The 12,275-nt window shown below is 43.3% G+C and overlaps 1 protein-coding gene across 9 annotated transcripts in view; it reads left to right on the top strand.

The window, feature by feature from the left end:
• Positions 1-503: 503 nt before the first annotated feature.
• The window catches only part of TSC22D1 (TSC22 domain family member 1), a 135,721-nt gene continuing 123,949 nt past the window's right edge, over positions 504-12,275 (top strand). For 2 of the 9 annotated variants that reach the window (XM_087436038.1, XM_087436039.1), the window contains exons 1-2: positions 505-1,147; positions 1,684-4,647. In XM_087436038.1, the coding sequence (XP_087292164.1) occupies positions 915-1,147; positions 1,684-4,647 (3,197 nt within the window). In that variant the 5' untranslated portion in view covers positions 505-914. Of the gene's footprint in view, positions 1,148-1,200; positions 1,376-1,582; positions 4,648-12,275 lie in introns of those variants that run through there. The other 7 variants (XM_014789971.2, XM_087436037.1, XR_015553415.1 and 4 more) reach the window with 7 other exon arrangements.

Here is a 12,275-nt window from a genome sequence, read left to right as displayed (position 1 = left end):
AAGCCTCATTACCAATTCCACAGGCGGGGTGGACACCATCCAGGGCGCGTACACCCGAAACCCGGGGCTCCAGCAGCCTCCCCGGGCCCCTCCCGGCCGCGTGCCCGCGCGCGCCGGCGCGTGTGAGAAAAGAGCGGACACACCTAACCTGCGCGCGCCCCGTACCCTCCCCCACCCCCACTCGGGCCGACTCGCACAGGCCGACCCGGATTCGCTCCCCCGGCCGAAATTACCCATCCCCACCACCCCAGGCGTCGGCGCCTCCGCCAGCCCTCGGCAATTTCCGTTAGGAGACCCAGCGCTCGGCGAGTCCCGAAGACCCGCCGCCTCCTTCTCCGCCAGACCCGGCTTTATGTCTGCGGCGCTGGGGCGCATGCGCAGACGCCATCTTCCTTCCTTCTCCTTTGCTTGCCCCTCCCCCCACCACCGCCACCGCCACCGCCTCCGCCTCTTCTCGCCGGCGGTCGCCCCTCCTCCTCCTGCGCTCGGGCGCTGGTCCCTTCTCTCTCGCTGCCGCGAGAGACTGGGGGATACGGCGGCGCCGGAGAAGAGCGCTAGTAACAACCACCACAGCCCCCTCCCCGCCCGCCGCCCTCACTCGGCACCCACCCACTCACCCGCCCCGTTTGCCGACACCGACCAACCCCACCTCTCGTTCCTTTGAACGGCGTCGGCTGCAGGCGTTGCACCAGCCCGTCTGGCCACCAACGCCGCCGAGAAAGGAGCCGCCGCCGCCTGCGGCCCCCTCCCGCCCGGGCCGCGGGAGCAGCGGGGTGAGGACGAGCCGGCTGCGGAGGAAGAGGACCAGAGCGGCTCGCACCCCTCCGCGGAGGCTTGGGCGCCGGCCCCTTCCTCCCCGAGGACGTGTGCCGAGCCGAGGCGCCTGCCCTGAGGGAGGAAAATGCTCAGGCTCCATGGCTGCCAGTGATGGAGCGGTCCCTGGGCTCCCGCTGCCACCGTCGCTGCCGCGCCCCGGCCGTGCTCCGCGAGGACCCGGCGTCTCTGCGCGCCCGCCCGCGCCTCGTTGCTGGGCTCACCGTACCGGGCGCCCCGCCGCCGCCCCGCTCCGAGCCTCGCCGCCCCGGCCCCAGCCGCGGCCAGCGTTTCCTCCCGGAGCAGCCGCCGCGAGCCCAGGGGGTTTGAAAGGGTCCGCGGGGCGTGGGGGGAGGGCCGAGCGGGGACAGCGGGGCCGGGAGGGGAGGTTTGAGCGACACTGAGCTCGGGGCTCGCCGGCGGCGGCGGCGCCGGGGGGTGGCGAGGGGAAGGCGACACTCGCTCCGCGCTGCCTTCGTGCAGAGCGGCCGGGAGTGTTTTGCAGCGGCCGCCGCCGCGCCGGGAGAAGTGGTTGAGGTGGCTTCTGAGTTGTCCGGAGAAGGTGGGCATTTCTCAGTTTTCCCACCCCCTGCCCGGGTCTCCCCCTTCCCTTCTCTCCCCCCTCCCTCTTGCCCCGCACCCCACCTGAAGCGGAATATAAAGGGGGGTGTGAGACTAGAGGGGAAAGTGAATGGCGAAGGACTGAAGGGGTCCCCCCTTCGGGTCCCCGGCTGCCCTGTTCACCCTCGTTCATCCTCCCTTCCCGAAGCTCGCCCTCGAAGGCAGCAGCGACCAGCGCCTTCGGCTGAGGAGGAGGAGGAGAAGGAGGAATCGCGTCGGGCCGAGCGTCAAGTCCCATTTTCCTCCTAGGCGTCTTGAATACAAAGATTACGGTGCAGAAGGAAATTGCACTCGCCTCCTCCGCCCCCCGGTACCCGACACAATGCACCAGCCGCCTGAGTCCACCGCCGCCGCGGCCGCTGCAGACATTAGTGCTAGGAAGATGGCGCACCCGGCAATGTTCCCTAGAAGGGGCAGCGGTAGTGGCAGCGCCTCTGCTCTCAGTGCAGCAGGTACCGGCGTTGGTAGTAGTGCCACATCTTCCGAGGATTTTCCGCCTCCATCGCTGCTCCAGCCGCCACCTCTTGCAGCATCTTCTACGTCGGGACCACAGCCTCCGCCTCCACAAAGCCTGAACCTCCTTTCGCAGGCTCAGCTGCAGGCACAGCCTCTTGCGCCAGGCGGAACTCAAATGAAAAAGAAAAGTGGCTTCCAGATAACTAGCGTTACCCCCGCTCAGATCTCCGCCAGCATCAGCTCTAACAACAGTATAGCAGAGGACACTGAGAGCTATGATGATCTGGATGAATCGCACACGGAAGATCTGTCTTCTTCCGAGATCCTTGATGTGTCACTTTCCAGGGCTACTGACTTAGGGGAGCCTGAACGCAGCTCCTCAGAAGAGACTCTAAATAACTTCCAGGAAGCTGAGACACCTGGGGCAGTCTCTCCCAACCAGCCCCACCTTCCTCAGCCTCATTTGCCTCACCTTCCACAACAGAATGTTGTGATCAATGGGAATGCTCATCCACACCACCTCCATCACCACCATCACATTCATCATGGGCACCACCTCCACCATGGGCACCACCATCCATCCCATACTGGTGTGGCCAGTACATCCGTTCCTGGAGGGCCACCCTCAAGCCCAGTATCCAGAAAACTCTCTACAACTGGAATCTCTGACAGTGTTATACCAGGTGCCCCAACTTCTGCTGTATCATCGGGTGGCTTACCTGCATCTGTAATGACTAATGTCCGAGCTCCGAGTACTACCGGCAGTATAGGTATAAATTCTGTTACTGGCACTAATACGATGAGTAATGTAAACATTACTGCTGTGGGTACTTTTAATCCTAATGTGACCAGCAGCATGCTTGGTAATGCTAACATAAATGCAAGCAATATTCCTAGTGCTGCTAGTGTGAGTGTTGGGCCTGGAGTTAGCAGTGGTGTTAATGTGAATATCTTGAGTGGCATGGGCAATGGTACTGTTTCTTCCTCTGCTGTTGTTAACAGTGTCCCTAATGCAGCTGCAGGGATGACTGTGGGATCAGTTTCAAGTCAGCAGCAACAACCAACCGTTAACACGTCAAGGTTCAGAGTTGTGAAGTTAGATTCTAGTTCTGAACCCTTTAAAAAAGGTAGATGGACTTGCACTGAGTTCTATGAAAAAGAAAATGCTTTACCTGCTACAGAAGGTGTGATAAATAAAGTGGTGGAAACTGTAAAACAGAACCCAATAGAAGTGACTTCTGAGAGGGAGAGCACTAGTGGGAGTTCAGTGAGCAGTAGTGTCAGCACACTGAGTCACTACACAGAGAGTGTGGGAAGTGGAGAGATGGGAGCCCCTACTGTGGTGCAGCAGCAGCAGCAGCAGCAGCAGCAGCAACAACCAGCTCTTCAAGGTGTGGCCCTTCAACAGATGGATTTCAGTAGCACTGGTCCACAGAGTATTCCAGCAGTTAGTATACCACAGAGTATTTCTCAGTCCCAGATCTCACAAGTACAATTACCGTCTCAAGAATTGAGCTATCAGCAAAAGCAAGGCCTTCAACCAGTACCTCTGCAAGCCACTATCAGTGCTGCAACTGGTATCCAGCCATCATCTGTTAACGTGGTTGGTGTAACAGCTTTAGGTCAGCAGCCTTCCATTTCCAGTTTGGCTCAACCCCAACTGCCATATTCTCAGACAACTCCTCCACTGCAAGCTCCCCTTCCAGGGGCACCACCCCAACAGTTACAGTATGGACAACAGCAGCTGACTGTTTCTCCACAGATGGCCTCAGGCCATGGTAAATCAGTGACTCAGAATCCTACTTCAGAGTATGTACAGCAGCAGCCGATTCTTCAAACAGCAGTGTCCTCCGGGCAGCCCAGTTCTGCAGGAGTGGGAGCAGGAACAACGGTAATTCCTATGGCTCAGCCACAGAGTATCCAGCTGCCAGTGCAGCCCGCCGCAGTCCAAGCACAACCTGCAGGGGCATCTGGCCAGCCTGTTGGCCAGGCACAAACAGCAGTATCTGCTGTACCTACTGGCAGTCAAATTGCAAATATTGGTCAACAGGCAAACATACCTACTGCAGTGCAGCAACCCTCAACCCAAGTCACACCTTCAGTTATTCAGCAAGGTGCTCCTCCATCTAAACAAATAGTTCCACCTGCTCAAACTGCGAGTATTCATCAGGGAGTTCCAACTAGTGCTTCAAGCCTTCCTCAACAGTTGGTCATTGCACCCCAGAGTACCTTGTTAACTGTGACTCCCCAGCCACAAGGGGTAGAATCAGTAGCTCAAGGAGTTGTTCCTCAGCAGTTGCCTGCAGTTAGTCCTTTGCCCTCTGCTAGCAGTATTTCTGTTACAAATCAGGTTAGTTCAACTGGTCCTTCTGGAATGCCTTCTGCCCCAACAAACTTGGTTCCATCACAGAATATAGCACAAACCCCTGCCACTCAAAATGGTAGTTTGGTTCAAAGTGTTAGTCAACCTCCCTTGATAGCATCTAATATAAATTTGCCTTTGGCACAACAGATACCACTAAGTTCTACTCAGTTCTCTGCACAATCATTAGCTCAGGCAATTGGAAGCCAAATTGAAGATGCCAGGCGCCCAGCGGAACCCTCCTTAGTTGGCTTACCTCAGACTATCAGTGGTGAAAGTGGGGGAATGTCAGCAGTTTCAGATGGGAGTAGCAGCAGCCTAGCAGCCTCTGCTTCTCTTTTCCCGTTGAAGGTGCTACCGCTGACGACACCCCTGGTGGATGGCGAGGATGAGAGGTAAGATCATGCTATGTTTCTGCAGACATTTAACAGATTCAAAGTAAATCTATTTAGTACCTATGTATATATATGCACAAAATTAGTGTAAAGCATATATTCATTTTTGTATGTGAAAGTGCGTTTTCATGGTAAGTTTTCTAGAGCAAGAGTGTTATTGAATGGTTTCAGAGTGGATAGGAAATGGTATAAGTAATATGTAAATAATATTTGACAGAATAGTTAGTGAGCGTTAAGAACAGGTTGGGGGGCACTAAGTGATTTTTGTTATTTATAAAATGCTTTTTAGTAAGATTAATTACGAACAGAAACTTAACTTTTGCTAACTCATATAGTTAATCTATTCTTTTGAATTACTAAAAGTCTATGATCATCTCTTGGTGGGGGTTGTGGTTACCGTATTTGTTTCTCCTTTACTAGACTGGACAGTCCTTTTCATTTCTCCTGTGTTGATCTTAGTCTGTGAAAGATACTGTTACCTGCCTCTGCTAGTCAGACATTATAGGAAAGATGACCTAATCTGGGTTACATAGGTTGCCCTCATACTGTAATTGACCAACTTTTGTGTATTTAATGGTCATTTTATCTGAACACTAAGGGAATGGTAATCTTAAAAAGCATTTTGTAGGGAAGAAGGGCATACACTGTCAAAATAACCAGATTTATCTTTAATAGTAGTATGCTGTACATTTTTCCTTTTGCATAATCAGGGTGGTAGCCATTTTAAAGAGTAAAGAAAGAAAATCTTGAGGGGTTATGTTTATAGAGGTGTGAAAATAAGACTGTTCTCCTGCTAATCTACTCTACCTGTTCCCTTCTTCCTTTACCAAAAAAATACATAAAGCCTAAAATACATTACTAAACCATTGTTTTCTTAATTGGATTGGAAATAATGTGCTAATCACACTTATTGAATCAAATTGTTTCTTTGAAGCCGACTGGCTAGAAAAGTTGTGAACTCTCTCATGATTCTACATTGCTTTAAACTAAGTTGATTTTTAAAGGAATGTTCTTTTCACAAATTTGCCAATCTGACTAACCTTGATCAAAATAATATCATAGGAGTTATGACAAAGGCTATTCATTTTCACTGTAGAAATTTGAATAAGCTCAAAAGATATTTAATTATTTTAGTATTAGTTGGAGATTTTTGTGATTGAACTTTAATCAAACCAATTGGAACATGTATATTCTAAATGTATATTTGTGGTTTTCACTTTGGGAAAATTGAGCATATTCAAAAAGAATTGCAATTTTGGAAAAAGAAAGGCAAAATGTTTCAGTGAGGTTTTCATGTTTTTTTTGGTTATTTAAAAGATGTAAGGTAAAGGCATGGCTAATTGAAATAATTTAAAATCTTGTCTTTCAAGATTTTTATTATTTTTCTGATACTCATATAATTAAAATCTTGTTATTTAACCAAATGTGCTGTTTATCGTGTACAAAACTGTACTTTCAAAGGTAGACCTCTTTTACAAGGTAGTTAATACTCCTATTATAATTATTGTTAAACTTTAAATTTTTTATCATGCTAATACTCACCTGTAATTGATTATACTTACCTATAATTTTAAAGAATTATTTACCCCAAATATTAACATTTTTTAAATCTAAAGGGTGTGATCTGTAAAAAATGGGTGAAATACACAAATGAAAACCACACGTTTTGAATTCAAACCTGCCATGATTTTTGTTAATTACCATTTGTGGTCTCCTGGCATGACTTGCTCCATTTTTTCCTCCTGGTGGTAGGTAGGGCGGCATGATAGAGCTTTCCACAACTTGCTGTTCCAGACAGTTAAAGTCAAATGTTGCTACTTACAGCAAGATTTTTAACTGTAGGGATAGCGTCCCAGTTTAAGGTATTAGTATAAAATTAATTTTTCTATATATTAACTGAGATAAAGATGAATTAGGGGCAAATTATGTAGAAAGGTTTGGAATTAAAGGCATAAAAAGATAGAAATATGATTAAATGTTGGTGGAAAGTAACTTGAGTTGACTGTACCTGTTTCGAATTTATTACCTACTTGAGCCTTTTAGTTAACATCAAAGTTAAGTCATCAGACTGGAAAATTTTTGTTTCAGAGGTTATCCTTTAAATTCTGAAAAATCAGAATGTTTCACCCCTAAAATATCTGTGAAGGTCAGAAAGGATAAATATGGATATTATTTTCTTTATTGTTTTACTGCAGATTATTTCTTTTATCACTGTACTTTGGAAAAAGAAAAGTTATTTCATTTAAATGTGCCCGTGGAAGGGAATTTGAGAATATCTACAAGAGAAAAAAGTGATAATGATTAAAAATTTTTTTTACCTTTTCTTATGTTAGCTTCCGTGTCACTTGTATCTTCTGGGCATGGTCACCTATTCATGGGAGAAAGGGGTACATTATTTCAATATTATGACTTAGAAAACGTGAACAATAAAACATTTGGTGGTAGGACAAATGAAGGACAGTTATTCTTTAGTCATCTTTTGAAATAATACTCTAACACTTTAAATTTTAAATAGTTGATTAAGCATGTGAAAAATGCTTTCAGTTGGCCACTGGAGAGACTATAAAGGTTAGAAATATGAATCAAGCATTAAGATTATACATCTTGTTTTTTAAAAATCATTCTCATTGAAAGGTCTTAATGTCTTATTTTAACCTTCAACATGAACTTACCTTTACAAGACGGGAAGGACATAGGTATTTCACACTGATTTATAGTCTTTGTGTTTTCTGATTATTAGTACAGCCTCTTAGAGTGACATTGGTTAAACTTCTATTCATCCTTCAAGACTCAGGCCACATGTTCCCTTTGAAGCATTCTCTTCACCCAGGACATGTTGTTTCCTTACCACTTTTTAGTGTTCCCCTATTTAAGGCACTGCACACATTCAATTATAATTATTTTTACCCACCTTCCCCACAAGACTGTAAGGTCCTCAAGGGCAAGAACTAAATATTTTTTGAACGAATTAGTGAGCAGACCTTTCTGTGCTTTTTCTATCATAATTTAAAATTTATATTGTCTCTCATCTTAAGCACAACTTTTAGAGACGCAGGATCATATAATTTACACAACAAATTGAAAAAAATGAAGAAAAAGACTTGCATTTTGTATCTCTTTTACTTCACCATTTCTTGAGTGAACTGATAATCTATCTTCTAAATACAGTGGGTGTTATATAGTAGGCCCTCAAGTATTTATTAAAGAGGAATGAATGTTTTCTTATCTATAAAATAGGAGTAATACTTATTTTGCCTACTTCTGAGGATGGTAGTATCTGATAAAATACTTTAACTGTAAAATATTATGTTTTAATTTTTATTTAGGTTGTATCTGCACATTTATAGAGTCAGATAGTTTACGTGGTTATCAAAATGAAACTGCCCCTTTGCTTTCCATTTTCCCTTTCCCAGGAGTCACTTGCACTTCTGTTAGATGATTATGTGATATTTACCGCCTAGTCTCTAAATAACAGGCGTGCATTGTTACTAGATACGCAGCATAACTAGATGGTTAGGAGCATGGACTCTGGAAGTAGACTGCATAGGTTTGATCCTTCCTCTGGCATTTCTTAGTTTTATGTAACATTGGACTACTTAACTTCTCTATGCCTCAGTTTGCTCATCTTAAAAAATGGGGATAATTGTACCTACCTCACAGAGTTGTTATAAGAATTAAACTTTATAAGACCTTAGAACTGTGTCTAACTCATATGCCCTATATATATGTGTCTGTTAAATAAAATATTCCTTGCTCTTGTTTTTGGCTTTATTAATTCTCTGGGTAGGAAATGAAGATTTAACTTTGTTGTCATCACCTACTCAGCTGGTCTCCTTCCCTCCTGGTACCTCTTCCTCTTAATTGTTATGATTACATCACTATTGATTATTCAATATTCTTGTAAAATATGATTACTTTTCATATCCTGTACAATGTCCTGTGCTCACCTCCCTCCCCACCCCAGTTATCTAGTATATATAGTATATATATTTTTATATAGTGTTTTGCACATAGAAATGTTAGTGGGTCCCCCACCTCAAGTTTTCATTTGTCATCATAGTTTGTTTCCTCCAAGTTGCCTTTTCCCTCCATTTTTGTATGTTTGGAGCTTTACCTTTTGTGATAGAGCCTTTTCTCAGATGTCTGGTAATTCTTGGTTGTCTGCTTGTGCTTAAGTGTAGGAGACTAAAGAGCTGATAAGAAATTCTCAGTGTGACTTGTCAATTGCTAGCTTTACCATAGAGTGATCTGGCTGGAGTTCATTTTCTCTACCCACCTCCTCTTTGCTTAGTTTTGTCTATAGTTGTCACTAATTCAGTTTTTCATCCAATGTCTCTTGAGATATTCACACATATCAGATATTGTTAACAATTCTGTCTTCCTGAGGAAGTCTCTCTTGTATCCCTCTGACTTCCATTCTGGACTGCTTGCTTTCTAGACTTGGTACACAACTATTGTAGGATTCCCTTTACTTTGTTCTATGGTTGGATCTCCATTTTCCAGTGACCCATGTCATGTTCATTCTTGGTTTACTTGATGTTTTAAAATGGGTTTAGTTTACCCTGACACTTGTTTGACTCTTTGATTAGGTAAAAAATACTAGATGTGAAATTGTATTATTTTATAGTTTTGCTCCATTGCTTTCTAGCTTTCATATTGCTTTTGAGAAGTCTGAAGTTATTCTGATTCCTCATATATTGTATGTGACCTGGGTGTGTTTTGTTTTTCCTTTTCTTTACCCATGTTTATCCTCCTATTTCTTCCTCTTTCTCATTGTTTAAATCTCTTAAAGCTTTTAAGATTGTATCTGTTTCCAGTGTTCTGAAATTTTACAATGATGGGTTCTTGTCAGGGTCTTTTCATCCATGGTGCTGAGAACTTGGTATGCCCTTTCAGTCTAGAAACATCTTTTAATTTTGAGACTTCTTGAATAAGGTTGTTGATTATTTCTTTCCATTTTCTCTCTTTTTTTCTTTCTCAAACTCCTCTTATTGAGATAATGGACCTTCTTGACCAGTCTTCTAATTTTCTCGTATTTTCTTTCCTATTTTCCATCTCTTTTTCTTTTTGCTCTACTTCTATTGAGTTTTCATCTGTTATCATATTTCTGATTTCCAAGAGCTTTTGTTTTTGTCAGTGCTCTTTAAAAATAGTATGCTGTTCTAATAATGATAGTACTTTCTCTTAGCTGTCTGAATATATAAATATTAGTTGTTTTTTTTTTTAAAGGTTTCTTCTCCCTGTGTGATCTGTGTCCTTCAGTTTTCATTTTCTTAGTTTTTATTGTTTTGGTCTTTATCTTTCATATTATGCCCTTCCTTAGATGGTTGGTGGTTGTGTGAAAGTATAGGGAGTAAAATGCTGATTAGAAATTCTCAGAGAGTCTTATTAGCTTCATTGTATGGTACCTGGCTGGGCTGTTTGTTTGGAGGACTTTTGATGTCAGTATCTTCATGTCTTTCCTCCAGTCTGGTTAGATTCCCTATAGAAGGCTCTTCTGATTTCTTGCTTGTAGGTGAAGGCCTGTTTGCATTCTGGCCATGGGAGGGGGTGGGGGAGTAGGGTAAAAGGTCTTGGGGAGTCTTAGCATCCCCATGTGTGTTTGTTCACTGAATCACCCTGTTTTCAGTTATGTTCTCTTGCCTACTGCTGTGCCTGATTTCCTCAGTCCTGGGATCTTGTATTTTATATTCTCCAAACAATATATTTTCAGTTTTTTGTTGGGGAGGGGCAGTTGAGATCTGTGGGGCTGGTTGCTTCTTAAGCAGGCTTTTAAACAATCTTCCTTATTTTAGCACCCTCTCTCCCCCACATCCCACTTCAGATGTGTGTGGTACTGCCAATTCTTGAGTCTTTTGGGGATTTTATGGTTTAAATTGGGTTTGTTCTTGGCTTTCTCTACTGTTTGCTAAAGATTTGATTTTCTAGTGTTTGCTTAAGTCATTTGTCACTCAACCATCTGCTTTCCAGCTTCCAAATTTTTGTTGCTATTGTCTTTTCACCTGTTCTCTCAATTTTTATAGGCTTATGTCTTTATATTTTAAATTCCTTTTCTGTCATTTTAGTGGGGTTTTTAGGAAAGGAATATAAAGGAGATGTGTGTGTTTACTGTTACTGCACATCTATCTCAACTGTAGAATACTGCACTATTAAATGTAAAGAATGATACTAATTTTAGGAAAGTCATTGCTCCAAGATTTGATCTATAATGAGTACATAAATTTTAAGAGTGGAATTGATTGGCTTATATTCAGCAGAAACAAGAATACTGTATAAGTCAGTATTTCAGTTCACAGAAGTGATTAAAAATGTTAGAATTAGATTCAGTTAATATTTATTATCACATTTAACTAACTCAACAACCTTGTGAATTAAGTTTTTTCTGTTTTACTGGTGAATAAACTGAAGCTTACCTAGTTTATTAGAGAGGCCAAGTGAGTTGTCTCAGATTACATACATAGCAGTAAAGTAGAGGTAGGATTAAAAGCCATTTTTCCAATTGAAAATCTAGTGCTGTTTCTACTACTTATAAAAGCCAACGAGAGGTAAGGCTGATGCCCATAAATAATATTAGAGTGGCTGAAAACCTGAAAAAAGGCAGGCTTCATTGATTTATGTGTTAGTACAAATAATGGAATTATCATAGAACATACCAACATTTACCTATAAGCCCTTGGTGAGAAAAAAGTGTATAAAATCATCACTGGTGTATCTGGAATGCAGTAGGAATCAAATGTTAAATGAAGTAATTTTAACATGTTTTTTCTTTTGAAAGTTGTATGAAAATTATCTTTTCAGGAAAACCATTTTAATTTTCTAATAATTTAAATTCAGGGCCGGCCCCGTGGCTTAGCGGTTAGGTGTGCGCACTCCGCTGCTGGCGGCCTGGGTTCGGATCCCGGGCGCGCACCGACGCGCTGCTTCTCCGGCCATGCTGGGGCTGTGTCCCACATACAGCAACTGGAAGGATGTGCAGCTATGACATACAACTATCTACTGGGGCTTTGGGGGAAAAAAACAAATAAATAAAATTATAAAAATAAATAAATAAATAAAATTATAAATTCAATCTTTGTAACATTGGCTTCAGAATTGCAAAACAAGTAGATTTTATTTCTGGTTTAAAAAGTTTACTTTAAAAATATGAAACTCTGCAAAGCATGACCTGTTCTGGTGCTGCAGTATTAGAACCACACTGCAATATTGGAGCCCTCATGGTTGGTTTTGCTGTGTCACCGTGTTGTTAGGGTTGAATATGTCATGGTAAGAATATGCTTTAATGGCTCATTGTGAGAAATTGCATGAGGGAAAAAAATGTAGAACTATTTTATTATGAGTTTTAGATTCTAGGTTGACTTTTTTTCTAGTCTCATATATATTCTTTTTTCTTTTTTTATAATTTTATTTATTTATTTTTTCCCCCAAACCCCAGTAGATAGTTGTATGTCATAGCTGCACATCCTTGTAGTTGCTGTGTGTGGGATGCGGCCTCAGCATGGCTGGAGAAGCGGTGCGTCGGTGCGCGCCCGGGATCCGAACCCGGGCCGCCAGCAGCGGAGCGTGCGCACTTAACCGCTAAGCCACGGGGCCGGCCTACTAGTCTCATATATATTCAAATGTCCTCCCTG

Source organism: Ceratotherium simum, chromosome 10 (assembly GCF_057802395.1).
Source record: "Ceratotherium simum simum isolate JZ-2026a chromosome 10, ASM5780239v1, whole genome shotgun sequence".
In the NCBI taxonomy this organism is placed as follows: Eukaryota; Metazoa; Chordata; class Mammalia; order Perissodactyla; family Rhinocerotidae; genus Ceratotherium; species Ceratotherium simum.
The sequence above is the reverse complement of the archived record's forward strand: the minus strand, read 5'-3'. Positions and strand labels throughout refer to the sequence as shown.